The sequence below is a fragment of the Macaca nemestrina genome, chromosome 1 (genome assembly GCF_043159975.1).
Source record: "Macaca nemestrina isolate mMacNem1 chromosome 1, mMacNem.hap1, whole genome shotgun sequence".
In the NCBI taxonomy this organism is placed as follows: domain Eukaryota; kingdom Metazoa; phylum Chordata; class Mammalia; order Primates; family Cercopithecidae; genus Macaca; species Macaca nemestrina.
Window position 1 is genome coordinate 37,047,882 of NC_092125.1, and position 26,196 is coordinate 37,074,077.

Consider the following 26,196-nt stretch of genomic DNA (forward strand, 5'->3'; position numbering starts at 1 on the left):
ATCAGCTCAGTATTTTCCTGCATAAAATTCTTAGTTTCCTCAAAGCCCTTGTTATCATATGACCTCTAATCTGCTTCCCAGTCATCAACTCTGCCACTATCGATAATTGAAGACATTCCGCTGTCTCTTGGCTTCCACTGATGTTAAGTCAGGCACACGTTGTAATTGCAGTACTTGTGTAGTTGATAATTCTTTCTGGGTGCTTTTAGTTTTCTTTAACCCCTGCGTCAGACAGTTTCACTGTGATGTGTCTAAGTAGATGATGATGATGATTATTTCTTTTGAAATGGAGTTTCACTCTTGTTGCCCAGGCTGGAGTGTGATCTCAGCTCACCACAACCTCTGCCTCCCGGGTTCAAGCGATTCTCCTGCCTCATCCTCCCGACTAGCTGGGATTACAGGCATGCACCACCATGCCTGGCTAATTTTGTATTTTTAGTAGAGACAGAGTTTCTCCATGTTAATCAGGCTGGTCTCAAACTCCCGACCTCAGGTGATCCACCTGCCTCAGCTTCCCAAAGTGCTAGGATTGCAGGCGTGAGCTACCACGCCTGGCTCTAAGTAGGTTATTTGTCCTGCTTGGAATTCTTTGACTTTATCCTAGAATTTGTATCTTTCAGTAGTTCTGGCCAATTCTCAGCTATAATCACCTCAAATATTGTCTCTCTTTATAGAGCTCTGATTAGATGCATTTTGTACCTTCTCATTCTTCATGTCTTTTTTCAAGTGACATACTATTAAAAGAAACGTTCAATAGAAGATTAAATTATATTTCTACCATAAAAATAGAGTAATAGGGCGATGAAAATAATATAGAAGAATATGTAATGACAGGGAAAAATGTCTACAATATATTAAGTGAAAAAAGCAGATTATAAAGCAGTATGCATATGAGTTTGTTTTTATGTTTTTATGGTTTGTTTTTAAAGGAAGGGGTTATTAAGCTTTAATTACCCCAAATATGCCTCTAAAGTTCATTTTGGCAAAGTAAATATTTCTGTTCAGTGTATTTTTTCTGGGAAATTGCTTTTATAAATTTGAATGACTTAAATCATCCTTTTTAGGCAAAATATACAATAGCAATTGTCAATGCTGAAATAAAAATACTTAAGCTATTACCATGTAGAGTAAATGAGAAAATACAAATTCTCAATTTTAAAAATTCATCTGCAAATTCATCTCAAAAAAAAAAAAAAAAGAAGTCATTGTCTAGTCCAAGGCCTCTGTTTTCTTCTATATTTTTAGGTGTTTGATCCTTTGTGAGTTAGTTTCTTTTTTTTTTTTTTTTTTTTTTTTTTTTGAGACGGAGTCTCGCTCTGTCGCCCAGGCTGGAGTGCAGTGGCCGGATCTCAGCTCACTGCAAGCTCCGCCTCCCGGGTCCACGCCATTCTCCTGCCTCAGCCTCCCGAGTAGCTGGGACTACAGGCGCCCGCCACCTCGCCTGGCTAGTTTTTTTTGTATTTTTTAGTAGAGACGGGATTTCACGGTGTTAGCCAGGATGGTCTCGATCTCCTGACCTCGTGATCCGCCCGTCTCGGCCTCCCAAAGTGCTGGGATTACAGGTTTGAGCCACCGCGCCCGGCCTGTGAGTTAGTTTCTACATATGGTGTGAGTTCCAGGTCCATATTCATGCTTTTTCATGTGGCTATTCAGTTGTCGCAGCTCTATTTGTTGAAAAGAAGAATCTTTCTGCATTTTTCTTGGCACCTTTGTCGAAAATCAGTTATTAATAATCATAAAGGTGAATGTTTGTTTATTTCTGGACTCTCAGTTCTTTTCCATTGATCATCTATGTGTCTGTCTCTAAAATTGGGAAGTGTGAGTTTTCCAGCTATATTATTTTCTTTTTCATGATTTGTATGACTATTCTGTGTTCTTGAATTTCTATATGATTTTAGGATCAGCTTGTCAATTTCTGCAAAGAAGCCAGGTGAAATTTTGGTGAGGATTGCTTTAAATGTATGGAAGAATTGGGGAGCATTGCCATATTAACAATATTAAATCTTCTAGTCAATGAATATGGGATGTCTTTAGACTTATTTAGTTCAATTTTTATTCCATTTTCTTCATGGCACCTTTTATTTGCATCAGATATTATAAAGTCGATGAATTCACATTTTTTTTTCGTTTTATTTATTTATTTTTTTGAGACAGAGTCTCGCTCTGTTGCCCAAGCTAGAGTGCAGTGGCATGATCTCGGCTCATTGTAGCTTCCACCTCCCAGGTTCAAGCGATTGTCCTGCCTCAGTCTCCCAAGTGTCAGGGACTACAGGCGCACAGCACCACGGCCTGTCAAACTTTTTTTCTTTTTTTTCTTTTTTTTTTTTTTTTTGAGATGGAGTCTCATTCTGTCTCCCAGGCTGGAATGCAGTGGCGCGATCTCATCTCACTGCAACCTCTGCCTCCTGGGTTCAAGCAATTGTCCCTGCCTCAGCCCCCTAAGTAGCTGGGATTATAGGTGCCTGCCACCATGCCTGGATAATTTTTATAGTTTTTAGAGGTAGGGTTTCGCCATGTTGGCCAGGCTGGTCTCGAATTCCTGACCTTAGGTGATCCGCCCGCCTCGGCCTCCCAAAGTGCTGGGATTACAGGCATGAGCCCCCATGCCCAGCCATGAACTCATATTCTTGGACATAATCTTTGTCATCCTTTGTAATCATTTCTGGTTGAGGTATGGCATTTTTCTTTATTCTTGGCACATTAAATATCCTCTGAGACTTTCTTTTGAACCATTGTATTTTTAAAAACATTTATTGTAGAGATGGGGTCTTGCTACATTGCCCAAGATGGCCTCAAACCCCTAGGCTCAACTGATCCTCGCCACTTGGCCTCCCAAAGTGTGAGGATTTCAGGCGTGAGGCATCATGCCTAGCCTGAATCATTATATCTTTATGATCATTCATATTCGCCCTAAGGCTGTATAACATAATGATTTCCTCCATTATAGTCTGCAGAAATTCCAAGTCAGAAGTATTTGTTGTGGGCCGGGCGCGGTGGCTCACGCCTGTAATCCCAGCACTTTGGGAGGCCGAGGCGGGCGGATCACAAGGTCAGGAGATCGAGACCACGGTGAAACCCCGTCTCTACTAAAAATACAAAAAATTAGCCGGGCGCGGTTGTGGGCGCCTGTAGTCCCAGCTACTCGGGAGGCTGAGGCAGGAGAATGGCGTGAACCCGGGAGGCGGAGCTTGCAGTGAACCGAGATCGCGCCACTGCACTCCAGCCTGGGCTGGGCGACAGAGCGAGACTCGTCTCAAAAAAAAAAAAAAAAAAAAAAAAAAAGAAGTATTTGTTGTGGAACTTTCCTCCATCTCTAGTGCAGCTGTGGTTGGCTCCCATTTCCAATTGGCTGTTTGGTTGGACCTCTTCTATGTCTTTTAGCCTCTCTATTATTCTCTGTCACTATTGCTCTGGACTATCTTCTGTATAATTTCCTTTGATCTATATTCCCATTTACTAGTACTCTCTTCAGACATGTTTGATCTACTGTTTAATTTATCCATTGAATTTGAAACTTCAATTTTTTTTGTTTTGAGAAATCTTGTTGGTTTTTTTCAAATCTGTTTGGTTAAATGGTTTCTTGTTCTTGCTTATGTTTTCCTTCTTTTTTTCTTTCCTTTTTTTTTTCGAGACAGCGTCTCACTCTGTTGCCCAGGTTGGAGTGCAGTGGTGTGATCACGCTTACTGCAGGCTCAAATTCTTGGGTTCAAGTGACCCTCCCACCTCAGCCTCCCAGGTAGCTGGGACTACAGGCATGCACCACCATGCCTGGCTTATTTTAAAACTTTTTTTTTTTTTTTTAGAGATGGGGTCTTGCTATGTTGTCCAGGCTGGTCTTGAACTCCTGGCAACAAACAATCCTCCCCACCAGCCTCCTAAAGCACTAGGATTACAAGTGTGCACCCCCACGCCCTGCCTTCCTTTTCTATGTTTTCAAGTTTCACTTTTATTTCCCTTAACATATTAATCATTCTGATCTTTTTTGTCCTAAAAGTAACAATTCCATTATCTTTAGTTTTTCAGCTCTGCATCTCTTGGCTGTTTCTGCTGTTTCCCATTTATTCTGCCTAGTTTCCTAGTATGTTTTATGAAGTTTGACTATTTTGCTTTTTTTTCTTTTTTTCTTTTTTTTGAGACAGTCTCACTCTGTCATCCAGGCTGGCGTGCAGTGGTGCAATATCGGCTCACTGCAACCTCCGCCTCCCAGGTTCAAGCGATTCTCCTTCCTCAGCCTCCCGAGTAGCTGGGACGAGCTTCTCCTTTTTATGGTAACTTTATCTGTTGGAATTCTGTACAGCCTTGATTGATATTGTAATCTTCCAGGGAGGAATTTCACTTGTGTCTGCCAGTAGCCTGGAGACCCAACCTGGATTAGCTTTAGAACATATTTATCTTAGATTTTTCAGACCACGTAGATAGTGTGAGTTTAGATTGCAAATTCTAGTGAGGGGGTTATGATTTCTTGGGGCAAATTTTCCCTCTCTGCACAGCATTGAGTAGAGACAGACACATTTCCTTCTGTTTTGGTTTCTTTCTTAAACACTGAAGTTGTAGCCTTATGTGTGGTCCCTAGCTTTATGTGGCAGTATCCTGTTAGACTTCCCATTTTGGGCAGGCCCTAGACTTTGCCATTTTGTACAGTAGTGTCCTCTGTGTGTACTATTCTACAAAAATACTGTACCCTGTGTTGCTGTCCGTGTAGAAGGTCAAGGTTTCTAGGATTTGGCGAGAATGCTTAGATTTCTCATATGTCCCCTAGAATTCCAGTTTCACTTTCCTTCCTTCCTTCCCTCCCTCCCTCCCTCCCTCCTTCCTTCCTTCCTTCCTTCTTGCCCTCTGGATTTATGCTAGCTTGGCAATAACTTTTACAAGGTTTTCAGTTTTTAATATTTTACCCAGCATCATAGTGGTCTCAATTGTAGAATCTGTTCAGGGAATCTAATTTCCCATGGTGTCAGCATTGGATCTATAGCATTGCATAATTAACATCGTTGTAATTACTGTGTGTACATTTACTCGCTTTGTTCTTTGTATTTTTATGTATAAATTTCCTTCTAGTTATTTTGACCATGCTGTCATGTTTTATGGTCGTACCATAGTTTACGCAGTTACTTTTGTATTTGTTTGTTTTTAACTTTATGATTTAGATAGTGCTACTAGGTAGCTGTATCTGTCAACTTAAAAGTCGTGTTTTTTTCTTCCCGTAGGTCGAATTGACATAAAACAGTTGATAGCAAAGAAGATAAAGTTGACAGCAGAGGCAGAGGCAAGTAACTCCCTCTTCTAGAAACAAAAATGTAGAGTTTTAGATAGAGTTTTGTTTGGTAACATTTTTAATGCTAAATTGCTCAGATAATTATTTAAGCAGTTCATCAGTTGCCATTATCCTGTGGAACAAGAAAATAAGATCGGCTGACTTGTCATCCTGCATAAGGATCCAGATTGCCTTTTTCTCTCCCATCTCTATCACTGGCATTTTCTGGCACTTACCAGCAAATCTTGGTTTTAGTGACCCATGGTTAATAGTTGGTAAGTTGATAGGATTGAATGTCTTTATTAGTGCTTTATGAAAGTATCTGTCATGGTTCACAGTAAATAGCAGCCCTCCAATAAATGTTGAATCTGAATCTAGAAGTAGATTCCCTGTCGAGGAAATAGAAATAACCACTCGAAAAAAAAAATAATGAAATCATTTCAAGTGGGGATAAATAGTTCTACAAACCAGAATTCCTCAGTACCCTCAGGAAATTGTAGAGGGCAAAGAACTTTTTTTTGAAAAAATGTTATGATCCAATACCTGGATGTAAGTTGACTTAATCCAAAGCAAACTCCTGTTTTCCCAAGGAGAAGATCACTTCCAAAATTTATTGGCCAGTTTGACTGTATAAACATCCAGTGATGAAGATGAAGTAGCCCTGTTTATTTAGTTACGTGCATATGTACATATACATTTATAGAATAATCTCAATTTAGAAATATTTTTGTAATCATATTTCATGAAATGTATGCCAGATTATTTAAGCTCACTTTGATGTCAACGTCTTTGTTATTATCAGACCTAGTTTTTCAGTTATCATCCAAGGCCAGGGGCGTAGTATTTGTACTTTCATCTAATTTGTTCGCAGTCAGTACTGTTTGAGTCCAAGGATGATGCTGTCACAGCAAATTTATTAAAGAACATATTTGCTTAACATTAAGAGATCTATGCTGTCCTCCTTCCATCATCCTGTAGGCATATTTGTGATGACTACAATGTAATCCCTTATGGTACTGCTTTATAAAGTAGTACTCAGAAGATTTATTTACTGCACCTGAAATTGTGGGTATAGACTCCTAGTTAGTAGGGTGTTAAACTTTATTTTTCCTAATTCCATTAAGTTACCTGTGTAAGCCTCCAGCACTACAGTGATGAAGGTCATTTCTGGTGAATGTCTTTTCTAATTAGTGCTTTGTTTCTCCATCATAAGAGATTGTTTAATGATTTGTTATGCAACTTCTTATCTGATGACTAATTTATAATTTTGGCTAAGAAAATAAAAATATTTAATGTATAGACACATGCTAGTTTTTTTTTTTTTTTTTTTTTTTTTTTTTTTTTTTTTGAGACATAGTCTCTCTCTGTCACCCTGTCTAGAGTGCAGTGGCACGATCTCGGCTCACTGCAACCTCTACCTCCTGGGTTCAAGCAATGCTCCTGCCTCAGCCTCCCAAGTAGCTGAGACTACAGGCACATGCCACCACACCTGGCTAATTTTTTGTAATTTTTAGTAGAGATGGGGTTTCTTTTATTTTTTTTCAGCCCAGAGGTGTTTTATTTTTCTTTAACCCGTATTATGCCATGAATTTATGGGGAATAGGTTCCAGCAGCTCAGGCTTCTTCCCATTGGTTCTCACAAAGTGTGCTTCTCTGGGTGGAGCAGGCTGGCGCTTCAGTTGAACCCAGGTACCTTTCTCTTTGGCTTCTTTCTTTTTCTGATCATTTTCCTTCACGCGTTTCAGGAAGCTGTCTCGGCTCTTAGAGTGCTTAATGTGCTCAGTATGCACATCAATTCTCTTGGCAAGAATCTTGCCCTTAACTTGTTTGTTTACAACAATGCCAACAGCATGCTGGCTGTGGACAACAATGCCAACAGCATGCTGGGTGTAGACATTGTAGACTCCTTCAGTTTTGCCATGGTAACACTTGTGGGGCATTCCTTTTTGAACAGTACCCATTCCCTTGATGTCTACAACATCGCCTTTCTTATAGATTCACATATACGTGGCCAAAGGAGCAACTCCATGTTTTCTAAAAGGCCTAGAGAGCATACATCGGGTGCCTCTCCTCTTTCCCTTTGTGTTCGACATTTTGGTGAATTACTGGAAGATGGTGGTTCCGGCCTAAAGGGCGAGATGGGGTTTCACTGCATTAGCCAGGATGGTCCCAATCTCCTGACCTCGTGATCCGCCTGCCTCGGCCTCCCAAAGTGCTGGGATTACAGGCATGAGCCACCACACTCGGCCTAAAATAAATTTTGTTTTTGTGGTTTACTAGAGTGTTTCTGACCCTTCTTATTTCTCTAGTCAGGCAGGATACCTACATTTTTGTTATTCCCTTTTCAATTCTTCCTTTGTCCTCTTTTGTTCCTGCCCTTCTTATCAAGATCACAAAACCTTATTATGTTCTATTTGTGAGGGAAAGTTTCAAATAGGTGAAAAGTAAGTCTGTCTCTGCTGTCATTCCTCTATTGAAAAATCTAAAGTGGGAGGAGAACTTTTTCCCATACAGAATCACAAACCCAAAGGCGAGAGGGAGTTTGGGGTAGAAAGTAGAGGTTTTAGGGAAAAGGGGTAGAAAGGGGTGGCAGGAAGAGAGATAATGGGAGGATATTCCAAGGATTTAAGTTAAAACTTTTTAAAGAATATTCTACTTGTCTGCTTTATATATTAATAAGATTATGAAATCTTTTAGCTTGGTCACTTAGGAGGATTAGAAGAAGAAAGTAATGAATGAAGTAAGGGAAAAGCTGAAAGAAAGGCAGACCTTGGTTTAGCTCGTATTAATATGTGTATTGTGCAAGTGACATAAGGGTTGCAGAGTTGTACAAGACTTGTTCCCTGATGTTAAGGGAAGTACTGGCCGGAACAAAGGTAATGGTGTTAGAAAACTTACACTGTACATATTTTAGGGCACTTAATGGGCATCTGTGTCTCTATTGGGGCACAATGGCAAGAAAAAGTTGAAAAATTGAGGCTAGATTATAAAGCATTTTTTCTCAACTTTTATGCCCTCATTCATGTAGCTCTTTCTATCTGAAATTCCTTCTTTCTCCATCCACCAATCAAAATAATGTATATCCTTCAAATTTTAGGTCAAATCTTGCTGTTTCTACAGTTTTCTGAATATTCCAGTTGAAATGATGTCCTCTCTACTCTATATTCCTAACTACTTAGTTTATACCCCTGCTATATACTCTATATGTATTAGACCGTACATTATTCTGAATGAGTCACCAAATGTCATTTGGTGAACTTTAGGTGATTTGACTTAGAAGTTTCAAAATTGTCAATTATTTGCTGTCTAATAAGATTGACTATTTTACCATTGTTTATTAATCGTAATTTTTTTTTTTTTTTTTTTTGAGACAGAGTTTTCACTGTGTTGCCCAGGCTGGAGTGCAGTGATGCAATCTCTGCTCACTGCAACCTCCGCCTCCTGGATTCAAGTGATTCTCCTGCCTAAGCCTCCCCAGCTGCTGGGATTACAGGCATGTGCCACCATGCCTGGCTAATTTTTGTATTTTTAGTAGAGGCGGCCTTTCACCATGTTGGCCAGACTGATATTGAAACTCCTGACCTCAAATGATTCACCTACCTCGGCCTCCCAAAGTGCAGGGATTACAGGCATGAGCCACTGCACCCAGCCAATTGCAATGTTTTTGAACAAGATATAGTAGGACTACTGTTCTGATGTGAAAGTTCAGGATGGCATATAGAGTTTGGAGACAGTCAGAATTGATAGGGAGCTGTTGTAATATTTTAGTATTTTAGACTGAGGAAACAGATAAGCCAGTAGGAGAAGGGAACTATATTTAGAAGTCCTCTTACAGGCTAAGCTTTTATACTACGTACTTTATATACATAATTTTACTTAAATCATCCCATTTATAAGAGATCTCTAATTGCTCACATTTTTTTAGTTGTTGCTTTATTGGTTGACATTTACTAACATGGAAGGACTTGAGATAATAAGTATGTGAACATTGTTCAGAGCCATGAACTTGGTTTGTTTTTTTCACATACTAATTCCTTTTCTGTTGTGGGTTTTTACAAATAATTTTTAAAAACTGAAAGTTAGGAATCTTTCTGGTCATTTGTAATTTGTGTCATGTTCCTCCCGGTTGTCACTTCATCTTTCCTTGATCTTTAAAGTGAGAGCATTGCACTAGTTGTCTCCAAGGTCCCTTTTAGCTCTAAAGGTTTATGTCATAATTGTGTAGCTGACTAAAGCTTTTTCAGAATTCACTGCTTGTTATTGTAAAGGAAATAGTCGATAAATCTCATTGACTGCTGTTTCAGCTTCTCAGAACTAGAGTTGTCAGGTAAAATACAGTATGTCCAATCGAATTTGAATTTCAGATAAACAATGAATACTTTTTTAGTAATCATGCAATATTTGAGACAGACTAAGAAGTTATTTATCTGAAATTTAAATTTAAATATAGTGTCCTATATTATTTGCCAAATTGGGCAACCAGCAAAGAACTCTGAAAAGTTAAATGTGTAGATAGAGGAGCTCTTATTAAGGACAGGCGTGAAGAAGTTCGTCAAGCATTGAGCAAACCTTTTGGTCTAAAGGGAAGAGGGGTGAGGGAAGTGATGACGTGAGTGTGTTGAAATTAGTGGTTTGAACTGACTGAATCTCTTAAGGTCTCTTCAAGGTCTAACATGGTTGTTAAAAAAAGTTTTAAGGATGTACTTTTTATCTAATGCCAATGGGGTCATACAAACTTGTGTAACTCTGATTATGACCTTTTGAAATCGTTAGAATTGTGTTGTAACAAGACTTTAAAAGATCTTAGAACAGTCCAAGGGAGATTCAGATGAGTAAGTCCCAACCAATTTACATTAACAATTTAATTAGCTTTGCTTTTGTTGTTGTTGTTTTTAATAGAGACAAGGTCTCACTATGTTGCCCAGGCTGGTCTCAAACTCCTGAAGGCATAAAAGAAAATATATTCAAATGATATTAATGTATCTCACAGAATCTTAGGAGAAGATGAACATTCAAGCTCTGGAAAGAGTAAGGATTTTAGAAGGAAGAGTTTAGATACTTTAGATATTTCAATATAATAAAGTTTCCACTCACTTTCTTTCAAAGCTCAGAACATCAGATTTATTATAAGAGAGATAATTGAATTTTGGCCAGAAGGACAAGGTCATATAGTATAGCCCTGGCCTGGACATTAGATGCCTGTCTTCGGTTCTGAGAGTAGTTTTCAGAGAAAAATGAATATGTTAGGAAGGGCAAAGGGAATGCCTTTACTAATTGGTGTTTGTTGAACTTTTGTTAACAACTTTATAGAGGGAATGTTAGGTCTCATGTGAATATTAGAAGGATGAAAAAAATTACTTTCTATTTCTACTTCTTAAAAATACATTTTTGGGCTGGGCACATTGGCTCATACCTATAATCCCAGCACTTTGGGAGGCCAAGGTAGGTGGATCACTTGAGTTCATGAGTTTGAGACCAGCCTGGACAACATGGCAAAACCCTGTGTCTACAAAAAAATACAAAAATTAGCTGGGCATTGTTGTGTGTGCCTGTAGTCCTGCTACTCAGGAGGCTGAGGTGAGAAGATCATTTGAGCCCAGGAGGTAGAGGTTGCAATGAACCAAGATGGTGCCACTGCACTCCAGCCTGGGTGATAGAGCCAGACTTTGTCTTAAAAAAAAAAAAAAATTGTAGCAACATATTCTGTTTGCTTCTCATATAGCATTTCAAATATTGTTTTTTCACATCGGTACCTTATGCTATTGTCCAGCAATTAAATGATCAAACTGTGATGAGTAAGAGTCAGGATACAAAAATTAGCTGGGTATGGTGATGCATGCCTATAATCCTAGGTACTGGGGAGGCTGAAGCAGGAGACTCGCTTGAACCCAGGAGGCAGAGGTTGCAGTGAGCCGAGATCATGGCATTGCGCTCCAGCCTGGGAGACAAGGGTGAAACTCTGTCTCAAAAAAATAAATAAATAAAAAGACTCAGGTGTCATGTCTGCAAATAAGAGTTTCTCGCCATGTTTTTTCAGTCATTCAAGTAACACCTTCTAAAAAAGTTTTTGGGTCAGGCATGGTGGCTCACACCTGTAATCCCAGCACTTTGAGAGGTTGAGGCTGGCGGATCACATGAGTTAGAGACCAGCCCAACCAACATGGTGAAACCCCATCTTTACTAAAAATACAAAAAAATGGCCAGGCGCGGTGGCTCAAGCCTGTAATCCCAGCACTTTGGGAGGCCAAGACGGGCGGATCAGGAGGACAGGAGATCGAGACCATCCTGGCTAACATGGTGAAACCCCGTCTCTACTAAAAAATACAAAAAATTAGCCGGGTGAGGTGGCGGACGCCTGTAGTCCCAACTACTCGGGAGGCTGAGGCAGGAGAATGGCGTAAACCTGGGAGGCAGAGCTTGCAGTGAGCTGAGATCTGGCCACTGCTCTCCAGCCTGGGTGACAGAGCGAGACTCCATCTCAAAAAAAAATAAATAAATACAAAAAAATTAACCAGGTCTGGTGGTACATGCCTATAGTCCCAAGTACTCTGGAAGCAGGAGAATCACTTGAACCCAGGAGTTGGAGGTTGCAGTGAGCTGAGATCATACCACTGCACTCCAGCCTGGGTAACAGACCATGACTTCATCTCAAAAAGAAAAAAAAAAAAAGTTTTTGGATGGTGCTTATCTATTGATTTATTGGCCGACTGCTGGAGAGACAAGTCTAAGTATTTTCTGCTCAGAAATCCTTTGATTATTATATAAGTTAAGAATGGGTTTTGCTGTAATAGTGAACAAAATAATAGGGGCTTATACAAAATTAGTAATTTCTTTTTCTCATGTCTGCAATTCAGAGGTAGGAGGTCCATAGCTGGTACTGACTTCATGGTCCTCAAGGACCCTAGTTTGGTTCCTTCTAGTTCCCTACCTCACCATTTGTAATTGCTTGATGGGTTCTTCTTACCCTCAGCACAGACAAAACCAATGGACTGAGACAGTGGTAATGCAGTAGAGAAGGAGTTTAATGCAAAGCTAGCCAAATGGAAGGACGGGAGTTTATTATAGACACCAGCCTCTGAGAACTCAGAGGCTTGGGTTTTTATGGATAAGTTGGCAGGCAGGAGTCTAGGGAATGGATGCTGCTGATTAGTTGGGGTTGAAATCATAGGGGTGTGGAAAACAGTTCTTATGCACAGAGTCAGCCTCTGGGTGGGGGGGGTCACAGGACCGGTCATGGGTTTAGGGGGTAAGCTGGTCAGTTGCCAGAATTCAAAGATCAGAAAAACATCTCAGAAGATGTTCAGGTCCCTCCCATAATCCTAATCTTGTGGCATTTCTTTAGTGTTACAAAGGTGGTTTCAGTTCCCAACGAGGGACTATTACCTCCTTACATCAAAGTTGAACTATGAATTTATCCCAGAGTTAGATTGGCCTCTGCTCAGGAATGAGCGAGGATGGCCAGCCTGTGAGGCTAGAAGCATGATGGAGTCAGACATGCTAGACGTCTCTCACTGTCATAGTCTTTGCAAAGGCAGTTTCACATTCATAGGCTGTGGTCCTCCTCGTTGTCCAAATGGCTCTAGTCGTTTCATCTGAGTTCCAAGTGGCAAAATTGACGGAAGGAAAGGAGTGAAGGTAAGGAACAGGTATCTGCTGTCTGTTAAGGAAATTTTCTGTGGACTTTGACAAACCTTTTCCACCTGTATCTTATTGGCTACCTAGGTGCAAAGAGAGACTGGGAAGTTTATTTATTCTAAGCAGTCATAGAAATCAGGGATTCTGGTACTAAGAAAGGGGTAGGCACTGATAGGGTTGACAGATAACAGTTTCTACTATGGCTGTCTATTTTTCTTTGCTGCCCCAATCTACTGGTCAAATTTCACCTTTTTGCTATGCAAGTGTGGCCATACATTTTTCTGATATTTTCCTTTCTGCCTTTCCTCATTTTATTTAAATGCACAAGTGTAAGAATCTCTAGTCTATTTTGAAGAATTTTGGGAAAGTCAGTTTATTGTGCTTTATGATTTCATCACTTACAAAAGGTAGACAGGTACCTGTCCTGTTGCCCTTGAATGTTTAGCAGTTTGATTTAATGAATGCCTATTTGGTTTCTTTGTCTATCAGGTACTACATTAAGTGCTGGGATTTTAAAGAAATTGTATTTTCTGTTCTCATACTGAGAACACTATATATAAAATGCATGAGCAAGGAGAACAGTGACTTAATTAGATACCTTAAAAATGTTCTTTGGCCAGGCACAGTGGCTCACGCCTATAAACCCAGCGCTTTGGGAGGCCAAGGCAGGCAGATCGTTTGAGGCCAGGAGTTCGAGACCAGCCTTGGAAACATTGTAAAACCCTGTCTCTACTAAAAATACAAAATTAGTTATCAGTTAACAAAAAGATATGGTGTTTAAAATCAGTTGGGTGGGGGGCAGACAGTGAGATGCCAAAAAGCAGTAATATATAGAATTTCAAAGTAAGTGCAATGAAGGAAAAGAATGAGATTCAGTAAGAGAGGAGAATAGAAAGAACTTTAGAGTGAATTATCAGGAGACCTTTTTGAGGAGTCAATTTAGTATAAGTCCTAAGCACTGTATTACCTGTCCCATTGTGTTACTTGTTTTGCTCAGAAAGGTCAGGTTTCTGGTACCATGCCACCAAGATTAAAAGATTCTCTGTGCAAAGACAGGCAGCAAATCAGAGAAATAATTTTTAGACTATCTATAATATGACCTTGTGGAGTTAGACTATAATGTTCTTTAAAACCATTTTTGAAGAAATTGTGATCAAGGGACCTACATTTTTTTTTTAGACACTGAAAATATTATTTACTGATTGGTTTACTTTGTTTTTTTCTTTCAGCATACTTTAAGATTGTTTTATGTCTCTGTACCTTTGAAAGAGTTATTTACCCATAAATGACCCTGACCTTTTTTCATTTCAGTACTCAGTCCAAAGTAATCTTTGCCTGGAAGCCTTTTTAGGTAGAAGAGTTATCTTTCTAAAATGCAAATCTGAACATGTTTATAAATCTTGTACTTAAAATGTCATTGGCTTCCAGATGTCTTTAGGATAAAATAAATTCTTAAAATGGCTTAAAGGTCCATGATCTAGTCCCTACTTGCTTTCCCAGCCTTATCTCTGATCATTATCATTTGTTTCTTTAACTATGTGTTCCAACCATAGGGTCTTTGTATCATGGTTGATCCTTATTCTTGGGATCTTAAAGGTTATCTAATTCAGCTGCTTATTTAATACAAAAGGTTTCCTTAAGCTCTAAAATATAGTTTACTAGATAAGCACCTTTTCTAGTTTCTAGTTAACTGCCTCCTCCCCTCTTCCCCTTCTCCCTTCCTTCCTTCTCTCCATCCATCTGTCATGGTGCGAGGGCTGTCAGAGTCCACTGGCTGCATGAAGTTAATATCAGTAGATATGAGATTGAAAAGATAAGCAAATTAGAAAGCCTCAACATTAACCTCAACATTATTTTCAAGTTACTGATACCAGACATTATTCAGATTTATTAGTGATCACATACTGAGTTCTAATTAACAAGTTTCATGTGATAGAAGGCAGAAGTGGACTGTTTCTTATACTGTATTTCTTAATATTCCCTCTTACAAAGGGAGTAACAATAATAAGCAGTCACTCGTTATTGTCATCACTGCTAGGATCTGTGAAAGGAGGAGATTCAGGAAATGTAAGCATCCACAGAGCAGAGTTCTTTCTTCCTTGTGCCCCGGTGGCAGCACCTTCTATCAACTTTAATTCCTCAGAGAAAGAGGAGAAGGGCATTAGGAAATGAACATTAGGCATGTAATTATAATGCCATGTAAAGGAATGTGGTAGGTTTAGTTACCTGTTAACAATAAAAGCACTAGGCCGGGCGCGGTGGCTCAAGCCTGTAATCTCAGCACTTTGGGAGGCCGAGACGGGTGGATCACGAGGTCAGGAGATCGAGACCATCCTGGCTAACACAGTGAAACCCCGTCTCTACTAAAAAAAAATACAAAAAGCTAACCGGGCGAGGTGGCGGACGCCTGTAGTCCCAGCTACTCGGGAGGCTGAGGCAGGAGAATGGCGTGAACCCGGGAGGCGGAGCTTGCAGTGAGCTGAGCTCCGGCCACTGCACTCCAGCCTGGGCGACAGAACAAGACTCCGTCTAAAAAAAAAAAAAAAAAAAAAACAATAAAAGCACTGAATGATAGGATTTGCTTAAATTACAATTTTCCTTGTACATTGTTTTATTGTTCCTCATAGGTTAGCTCAGACCAAGAGGGAGATGTTGGAACAATGAATACCTGGAGAGTGGTAAATGTGTCAGGTGCTATCCTGTGTGTTTTCAGTTCCAGACCGTGTAATAGTTTCTATCCTGCCAAGCTTTGTTTATAGAATCAAATTGAAAGGGAAAACACCTGTACCACCTAGCCAGTCAGACAGCCTCACATATCTTTTTCTTTGTAGTATCTTTTAACTAGGATATTCCCCTTTTCAAAACACACACACACACACACACACAGTCTTGGCTGGGCACAGTGGCTTACTACACACACACACACACACACACACACACACACACACACACAGAGTCTTGGCTGGGCACAGTGGCTTACTACACACACACACACACACACACAGTCTTGGCTGGGCACAGTGGCTTACTACACACACACACACACACACACACACACAGTCTTGGCTGGGCACAGTGGCTTACCACACACACACACACACACACACACACACAGTCTTGGCTGGGCACAGTGGCTTACCACACACACACACACACACACACAGTCTTGGCTGGGCACAGTGGCTTACCCCACACACACACACACACACACACACACACACAGTCTTGGCTGGGCACAGTGGCTTACTTGAGGCCAGGAGTTTGAGACCAGCCTGGCCAACATGGTGAGACCACATCTCTATTTAAAAAGATAAAAGTTTCAGGCTGGGTGCGGTGGCTCACGCCTGTAATCCCAGCACTTTCAGAGGCTGAGGCGGGTGAATCACCTAAGGTTCGAGACCAGCCTGACCACCATGGAGAAACCCCGTCTCTACTAAAAGTACAAAATTGGCTGCATGTGGTGGTGCATACCTATAATCCTAGCTACTTAGGAGGCTGAGACAGGAGAATTGCTTAAACCTGGGAGACGGAGGTTGCGGTGAGCTAAGATGGTGCTGTTGCTCTCCAGCCTGGGCAGCAAGAGTGAAACTGTCTCCAAAAAAAAAAAAAAAAAAAGTTTCAAGGAAGAACTCACTTTTGTGTCAAGTGGTGAAAGCAGCTAGCTGAATAATATTCAGGACTGTCAACCAAGTAGGAGGTCAGAAGCTCACCCTGTCGTCTGCAACCATGGCGGAGCCAGAGGGGTTCAAAGGGCCTGTGCTATACCAAGGCTCCAGTTCCCTGTAATGCTCCAGACGACCCTGGGCAGTCTATTCTTGAGCCCCTTCATAGTCGCCGTGATTGTCAACTAAAGAAAAGCTTTTTAAGAATTAAAGGTATTATATTTAGAAGTCTTATTGAGAACTGCAGACAGAGCCTACTGCCTGGGAGTAGTCTTATAGGAGGTTTTGTTAGCCTGTTCTGGCACTGTATTTTAGTCTACTGTTTATGTATAGGTGGTGGGGGTTTCACGTATGTAAAATTACGTTTGTTTAGAAGTTAGAGTAGAAATATGTTAAGGTTTGGAGTAAGAGTATATTTGGTTATAGATTATAGAAATATAATTACTGTCATTTTATTTATAGGAAAAGGCAAGGCTTGGGTTATTATCTTTAAGGAATATAGTGACTTAGGCAAGAGATGTGGAGGAGTGTGTGTTTTATTTTGTCTTAAAAGTATTTGGAAAGCTGTGTATCGTCATAGAGTCAAGAACTTTGTGAAATTGTGTTGGCAAGCAGAAATGAGTAAATACGGCTTTTTTGTTTGTTATTTTGTCTCACATATGGATACCTAAACTACTCACATGTGAATGTTACTTCAAGAAAAGAAAATACATGAATTGATCATATTAAAATAGTTACCTTATAAGTACTATTCTCTACCATCTGAGGTGTCAGAGGTTGGGGGTCATAGATGAGGGAGACTGTGAAAGAAATTTACAATACCAGTCTGGGCGCGGTGGCTCATGCCTGTAATCCCAGCACTTTGGGAGGCCAAGGCAGGCGGATCACCTGAGGTCGGGAGTTCGAGACCAGCCTGACCAACATGGAGAAATCCCGTCTCTACTAAAAATACAAAATTAGCCAGGTGTGGTGGCGCATGCCTGTAATCCCAGCCACTCGGGAAGCTGAGGCAGGAGAATCGCTTGAACCCAGGAGGCGGAGGTTACGGTGAGCCAAGATCATGGCATTGCACTCCAGCCTGGGCAACAAGAGAAAAACTCCATCTCAAAAAAAAAAAAGAAAAAAGGAAAAAAAAAAGAACTTAGAATCATGGTAATTATAACGTGGGGATAAGGCACAGTGGCACCTGCCTGTAATTCTAACATTTTGGGAAGCTGAGGTGGGAGGATTGCTTGAGCCCTAGAGTTCAGCCTGGGCAACATATGGAGACCCTATCTCTACAAAAAATAAAATATTTGCCGGGAGTGGTGGTGCACACCTGTGATCATAGCTACTTGGGAGGCTGAGGTATTTTGTTTTATGCTTACAAGGGGTATACATTTTAAAAGGGTATACATCATTATGTTGCTTTTTAGGTAGCTGTTTCTGAAACTTCAAGTCAGATACAGGAATTGATTTTTTGCTTTTACTCTTGTGAACTCACTGTGCCTTTCTTTTGATCCAGCTCTGTTTAAGGGAGCCCTTTAGAGAAATGCTAATGACTCACAAGCATGTATTAGTTCCCCATGTGTTTCTTTGTTTTAAAATTCTAGGAATTGAAGCCATTTTTTATGAAGGAAGTTGGCAGTCACTTTGATGATTTTGTGACCAATCTCATTGAAAAATCAGCATCATTAGATAATGGTGGGTGTGCTCTCACAACCTTTTCTATTCTTGAAGGAGAGAAAAACAACCATAGAGCGAAGTAAGTGTGTGTTATTTTCTTTTAATGCAAACAGTTACTCAGTATAGTTTAGTGGTCAAAATGGACTACAGCAAATATGCTTGAGTTCACACCCTGGTGCCACTTTTTATTGGCTGTGTGTTACATTGGGAAAGTTGTTTAACCGTTTGAAGGAGAGTGGAGTTTTGTCTTTACGTATAAATTATAACATACATGCATACCTCTTTTAAGACTGATGCCTGGCACAGTGGCTCACGCCTGTAACCCCAGCACTTTGGAAGGCCGAGGCAGGTGAATCGCCTGAGGTCAGGAGTTCAAGATTGGCCTGGCCAACATGGTTATTTAACCATATGTCTCTACTAAAAATACAAAAATTAGCCAGGCGTGGTGACGGGCGCCTGTAATTGCTGCTACTCGGGAGGCTGAGGCATGAGGATCACTTGAACCCAGGTGGCGGAGGTTGCAGTGAGCAGAGATTGTGCCACTGCACTCCAGAGAGTCTGTCTCCAAAAAAAAAAAAAAAAAAAACCACACACTGACTAATAAGGTCAGACGTAGTGGCTCACACCCGTAATCTCAGCACTTTGGGAGGGCAAGGTGGGTGGATCACTTGAGGTCAGTAGTTTGAGACCAGGCTGGCCAACATGGTGAAACCCTGTCTCTACCAAAAAATACAACAATTACTGGACGTGGTGATGCACGCCTGTCGTCCTAGCTACTCAGGAGACTGAGGCATGAGAATCGCTTGAACCTGGGAGGCAGAGGTTGTAGTGAGCCAAGATCGCGCCACTGCACTCCAGCCTCGGCGAGAGAGACCCTGTCTCCAAAAAAAAAAAAAAAACAAAAAAAACAAACAAAAAAAACCCAGACTGACTAATAAAACAAGATAGCCAACGCTTGCTGAGTGTTCTACATCATGAATTTATTTAAACCAAACAGTGGTCCTATGAGACAGATAACTGTAACTATCCACATGTTACAGATTAGGAAACTAAAGCACAGAGTACTTAATTAAATGTCCAAAATTACAGAGCAGGGATTTGAACCTAGAGTCTGGCTCTAGAGTCCTTGCTCTTAATCATATCATGACTGGGCACGGTGGCTCATGCCTGTAATCCCAGCACTTTGGGAGGCCAAGGCAGGTGGACCACGAGGTCGGGAGTTCAAGATCAGCCTGGCCAAGATAATGAAACCGTGTCTCTACTAAAAATACAAAAATTAGCTGGGTGCCATGGCAAGTGCCTATAATCCCAGCTACTCGGGAGGCTGAGGCAGGAGAATCACTCCAACCTGTGGGAAGGAGGTTGCAGTGAGCTGAGATCATACCAGTGCACTTCAGCCTGGGCGACAGAGTGAGACTGACTCAAAAAAAAAAGAAAAAAAACCATATCACTGTGTGCCTCTCTATTGCACTGTATACAATACTTGTGATAAAGTACAGTGGCATTAGTATATGCTTTTCTAATTGATGGTTCATCCAGAATAATCAAGTGAAGGCTATCAAAGGCTAATATGTGTTAACTTGCCATTCCATGCTCTTCTCAGTGTTATGCCCCTGTTCGGAGGCATAGACTCATGTTCTGGAGAATAGTTTTGACCAATTATAGTTAAGTGCTGGTGGTAGTACCAAAAGCCCTAAAGAAGATAAGCAAGATGTTAAAATGGGAGTTTTTAGTAACTGCAACAACCTTTAAGGTCAGAAGGCTGCTGCGAGTTGCTGGAAGTACTTTAATATCAGGAAGGGTATGGTAAACATCAGTGCAGTTTCAGAGGACAGATCAATAACAGTATATATGACCTGGAGTAGAGGGTGCTGGGAGGCCTGTCTGTGACCTCAGGGGATCTCTACAAGAAGGAAAAGTGATTGCCAAAGTCCACGGGGGCTGGGTGTGGCGACCTTTCCATTCTCTACAAGAAGGAAAAGTGATTGCCAAAGTCCATAGGGGCTGGGGGTGGCGAACTTTCCGTTCTTAAGAGTTGTGTATGTACCTACCTCACAGCATGGTTCAGAGGGAGTAAATGAAATAACATACATAAAAACTGTAACACAAAATTTGGATCTGTTTTAGCCGGGCATGGTGGCAGGCACCTGTAATCCTAGTAGTGAAAAGGTCATTGGTCAATTAATGTTAGATGGTGTTATTGGTATATTCTCTTGTCTGTGGGATTAGATTTCTTATAATACTTGAAGTACTTATATCTTGTTTTAATTTTCCCTCTTCTCAGGGATTTGAGAGCACCTCCAGAACAAGGAAAGATTTTTATTGCAAGGCGATCTCTCTTAGAGTGAGTATTTTTAGTTGTTTTTAATTAAATGTTTGAATTTTTTTAAAAAGCTATTCTTACAGAATCATTGCTTAGTATATGGATATGTAATGAGTTTGTTCTGTATCTGTATAAATCATTAGTGGGTTTTTTGTTGTATGTTCTCTCTTGCTCCTTTCTGATCTTCTGGTTCTGTGTCTAGTTTCGAAAGAGGAGTTAGGGATACGAATGGTTACCTGGGCTTGGCACTGTGACTCACACCTATAATCCTAGCATTTTGGGAGGCTGAGGCAGGCAGATTGCTTGAGTCCGGGAGTTTGCCAAAGACCAGTTTGGGCAGCATGGCAAGACTCTCTCTACAAAAAATACAGAAAATTAGCCAGGCTTGGTGGTGCATACCTGTAATCCCAGCTACTCAGGAGTCTGAGACAGGAGGATCGCTTGAGCCCAGGAAGATGGAGATTGCAGTGGGCCGAGATTGTGCCACTGCACTCCAGACTGAGCGACAGGTGCAACACCCAGCAACTCCAGCCTGGGTGACAGAGCAAGACTCTCTCAATAAAAAAAGAAGTGTACTTTTCTTTAAAAAGACATCTTATACTTCTCAAAAGTTACTTTCTGTGAGTCAAATTGATGTTTACTACTTCCCCTAGATAAGAAGGCCTGTTTTCTAAGCATGTAATGTGCTGTTTAGTGTTTTCTAAGCATGTAATGTATAGTGTTCAGTGTTCTGTCACACTGTAGTTTGAAGGAATTAATCTTTTAAAATTTACATCTGGGGGAAAACGCAGGTTTTTCACATAAAAGGGAAAAGAAAATTTATTTTAAACATTATAATTAGGATTTTAGTGATAGAATTTATACATGAAAAATAAACAAAATTACACATTAACTAAAAAAAAAAAATTTTAACCAAGGAAATAGAACATGCTTTCTGTGGCTCAGATGAGTTTTTTTTAGACTATGAATACTCTTAGTCCAGAGATTGAGTAGTAGTATATTAGATTACTAAAAGCATTTAGAAGGTTAGCATTATCATTCCAGAAACAAGTTAAAACAAGTTAAAAAACCTGTTTTAGTCAGATATAAAAGATTTATTTAGGAAAAGTCATCTACATTATTGTTACATTCTAAAAGAAAATTAGACCAGTCTTAAATACAAAAGTCAATGAGGAGAAGGTAAAATCTTTGTAAATGGTTGAGGTTTTTTTTTTTTTTTTTTTTTTGAGACGGAGTCTCGCTCTGTCGCCCAGGCTGGAGTGCAGTGGCCGGATCTCGGCTCACTGCAAGCTCTGCCTCCCGGGTTTACGCCATTCTCCTGCCTCAGCCTCCCGAGTAGCTGGGACTACAGGCGCCCGCCACCTCGCCCGGCTAGTTTTTTGTATTTTTTAGTAGAGACGGGGTTTCATCGTGTTAGCCAGGATGGTCTCGATCTCCTGACCTCGTGATCCGCCCGTCTCGGCCTCCCAAAGTGCTGGGATTACAGGCTTGAGCCACCGCGCCCGGCCAAATGGTTGAGTTTTATAGATGTGTAGGGTAGTAGTTGGTTATCATCATCATCATCATGATCAACATTATAGAAATTCATGTCAATTTTAACATTTTGGAAACAGATAGTACTTAATATATATTAAATTTAGGGAGTAGAATGTATGCATAGGATTAAAAAAATTCTTAGCATTTGAAATAGTTTGTTTCCTGTTCCTAGTGAATGGCCTTTGTTTACTTAGAAAACATCCATTTCTGGTAGGTTTTAAAGAATGTAGACCATTCTTTTTTGAGATGTTTTTGGAGAGTGGATTAAGCACCTTCTCAATGGCTTTAAGTTAACTGCTTTAAGAAAAGACTTTACTATATGGTGTTTTAAATTTGAATATAGATTATTAACTTGTTTTGTTTGAACTACATTTACAGTGAGCTGCTTGAAGTGGACCACATCAGAACAATATATCACATGTTTATTGCCCTCCTCATTCTCTTTATCCTGAGCACACTTGTAGTAGATTACATTGATGAAGGAAGGTAAGATAACAAAAAAGATGGCTGGCTAGTTGATGCATGAGAAGTTAGGGGTTTTCACTAAATTTTGGTAAATTGATTAAATTGCTTCAGGAAATCCTAAAGCAGCAGATTTGAGGGTGATATTCCTCTGCCCTGAAAAGTTTAACTGATGAGAAATTAGAAGTTTCATTACTTTTATTTTCAAAATGGTTTATTTGAATAGACCATAATCAGTAGTTTCTAGGTAGTTTTCCCAAATGGGAGAACTTTGTACACAGTTGACTTATGAACAACATGGGTTTGAACTGTGCATGTCCACTTATATGCGGCAGTTTTGCTTTTTCTTTTCTTTTCTTTGTTTTTATTTTTGAGATGGAGTCTCACTCTTGTTGCCCAGGCTGGAGTGCAATGGCGCCATCTCGGCTCACCACAACCTCTGCCCCCTGGGTTCAAGCGATTCTCCTGCCTCAGCCTCCCGAGTAGCTGGGATTACAGTCATGCACCACCACGCCCGGCGCATTTTCTGTTTGTTTTTTTTTTTAGTAGAGACGGGGTTTCTCCATGTCGGTCAGGCTAGTCCCGAACTCCCTACCTCAGGTGATCGCCCGCCTCAGCCTCCCAAAGTGCTGGGATTACAGGCGTGAGCCGCCACATCTGGCTGGAATTTTTTCAATCAATATGTTTAGCACTCTGTATCCATGGGTTCTACATCTGCAAGCAAAGGCAGATTGGGATCTAGAGTATTCCAGGATGTGAAACACACATATAAAAATGGCAGATTTTTCATATCTGTGGGTTCCACGGGGCCAACTGTGGGACTTGAATTTGCATAGATTTTGGTGTCTGCACACTGTCCTGGAACCAGTCCCCTATATATAGGGAGGGATAACTGTGTATGATTGATTAACTTTTTGATTGTCTTTGTTTAAGATGGTTACTTAAAACAAGTAGCTTATTGAAATTGAAGGTTGAAAAATTTGATATTTCTTTTTAATGTGAAAGTCAAATTGTAGGCCAGGCATGATTGCTTATGCCTGTAATCTCAGCACTTTGGGAGGCCAAGGCAGGAGGATCACTTGAGCTCAGGAGTTCGAGACCAGCCTGGGCAACATCTCTGCAAAAAATTTAAAAATTAGCCAGGCATGGTGGCACACATTGGTAGTTCCAGCTACTCAGGAGGATGAGATGGGAGGATCACTTGAGCCAGGGAGGTTGAAGCTGCAGTGGAACTGTGTTTGTGCCACTGCACTCCAGCCTGGGTGACAAAGGAGACCCGATCTCAAAATAAAATTTCAAAACTCAAATTGTAGCTTAAAATTTGTGTGTGGTAATCATGGATTGAATTATGTACTTTTTTTGAAAATTAAATTTGGAGATAATGGTATAGTATATTAACAGATTTTTTAAATTGTACATATTTCTTCTGAAAAATCATCTTTTGTATATAAGAATGATTGCTCTTTGAATATTTTCCATAGGATATTTTAGAGTTTAAAAATTAATGTGAGAATCTAATCTTTCAGAAGTTCAGAGTCCAATTATCTTAGATATCTTAAGTTTGAAGACTGTATTTATCTTAGGACTTTTAGAAAACTTGTTTCTAAAGAACATATATTGTTGACATATATATTGTAAAGCAGATGGTTAGAAGCAGATCTCTAACTAGCAGAACTATTACATCCATGACTTCAGCGTATTAATGTTGTGGTGTTTCATAAGGTTGAAAGTTTGGTGTTTGAAAGTTTTAAATTCTGTGAACTCAGTGTATATTAAAAATTCACCTCTATGTTCTTTTTCTGTACCTTTTCTCCCCAGGCTGGTGCTTGAGTTCAGCCTCCTGTCCTATGCTTTTGGCAAATTTCCTACCGTTGTTTGGACCTGGTGGATCATGTTCCTGTCTACATTTTCAGTTCCCTATTTTCTGTTTCAACGTTGGGCCACTGGCTATAGCAAGAGTTCTCATCCGCTGATCAATTCTCTCTTCCATGGCTTTCTTTTCATGGTCTTCCAGATTGGAATTCTAGGTTTTGGACCAACATACGTTGTGTTAGCATATACACTGCCACCAGCCTCCCGGTTCATCATTATATTCGAGCAGGTAAGGCTTTAAGTGTTACCCAGGGCGATGCTGTTCTCAGCTAAAATAATAATAATGATGATGACATACTGATACTAGTATTTTTAGCTGTATCAGCTTGGATAAATTTTCATGTATTGTTCCTTTTGCCATTATCTATAAAATTGTTAAACTAGAATCTTCTCACCTCTTAAGTTTCATTCTAGCTTCCATGTTCTCTGAATTTTGATAAATAAAATAAATTACGTTGAACTTTTTTTTTTTTTTTTTTTTGGGACAGAATCTCGCTCTGTCACCCAGGCTGGAGTGCAGTGGCACGATCTCGGCTCACTGCAACCCCCGCCTCCCAGGTTCAAGCGATTTTTCAGCCTCAGCCTCCCAAGTGGCTGGGACTACAGGCGCCTGCCACCACACCTGGCTAATTTTTGTATTTTTAGTAGAGACAGGGTTTCACCATATTGGCTAGGCTGGTCTCAAACTCCTGACCTCATGATCTGCCTGCTGTGGCCTCCCAAAGTGCTGGGTTTACAGGTGTGAGCCACTGGGCTTGGCCACATTGAACTATTTTTGATGCATCAAGATTTTGTTCCTGAATACTTTTTGTAAAAGTCATTTAAATTATAAAATATTTTCGTAATTAAAAACTTCACTTTTGAAATGTCAGATTCATTGTTTTGTCATGTAACTATTTCTATCTAAATAAAGGTTTTATTTTGATTTGTTTCTACACTCATCAGGATTTTCTGACTTTATTGGCTATCTGTAATGTGTTTGACTAATGGAAAGGACACTTGCAGGAGACTTTCTTTGAACAGACATCTTTTTCCTCCTGCTTTTGTAGATTCGTTTTGTAATGAAGGCCCACTCATTTGTCAGAGAGAACGTGCCTCGGGTACTAAATTCAGCTAAGGAGAAATCAAGTATGTAATTTCTTTTGTACATTCTTTCTTCCTCCCCTCCCCCCATCCCATTCCCTTCCCTTCTTTCCTTCTTTTCTTCCTTCCTTCCTCCCTGCCTTCTTTCCTTCCTTCCTCCCTGCCTTCTTTCCTCCCTCCCTCCCTTCCTTCCTTTCTTCCTTCCTCTCTCTCTCTTCTTTTGTTTGTGTAATTTCATTAGTTTAAAGGATTATTGACTGGATATTTCACCCTTTGTTGTTTGCTGGGGTGTCACATCATATATTGCAGAGATTGTGTTTTATTTCAAATATATATGATCCATATTGATTTTGAGGACTACTTCATTGTTTCCTGACTATTCCTGCTTTGCCCTTGGACCTACAATTTTAAAAAAATTGATTATCTTTTGTAACTTTGCATTATTTTTATGGAATGTTAATAGCCTCATTACACCTGTGCCTGCCTATTCCTTGCACATTGTTGCTTCACACTCTAGAAGTTATCTCAGTCACAGGAATAACTTGGTTTAGAGAGATTGGTAATAATTCAATTCGTGCAAGAATAAGAAGTCATTTTAGAGGTCAGGAAAAAAGAACATGAGCTGATAAGTCATTTTATTATTCCCTGTTATGTGCTTCCTTGTATCCCCCCCTTTATTTTTGCTGTGAAAAATCAAAGAACCT

At 40.2% G+C, this 26,196-nt stretch overlaps 1 protein-coding gene across 1 annotated transcript in view; it reads left to right on the forward strand.

The window, feature by feature from the left end:
* Positions 1–26,196, forward strand: part of LOC105484509 (sterol O-acyltransferase 1) — a 65,095-nt gene that overhangs the window by 22,130 nt on the left and 16,769 nt on the right. The window contains exons 3-8 of the mRNA XM_011746198.2: positions 5,208–5,266; positions 18,144–18,295; positions 20,501–20,560; positions 22,454–22,561; positions 24,356–24,638; positions 25,459–25,537. Coding sequence (XP_011744500.1) covers positions 5,208–5,266; positions 18,144–18,295; positions 20,501–20,560; positions 22,454–22,561; positions 24,356–24,638; positions 25,459–25,537 — 741 coding nt within the window. The remainder of the gene's footprint in view (positions 1–5,207; positions 5,267–18,143; positions 18,296–20,500; positions 20,561–22,453; positions 22,562–24,355; positions 24,639–25,458; positions 25,538–26,196) is intronic.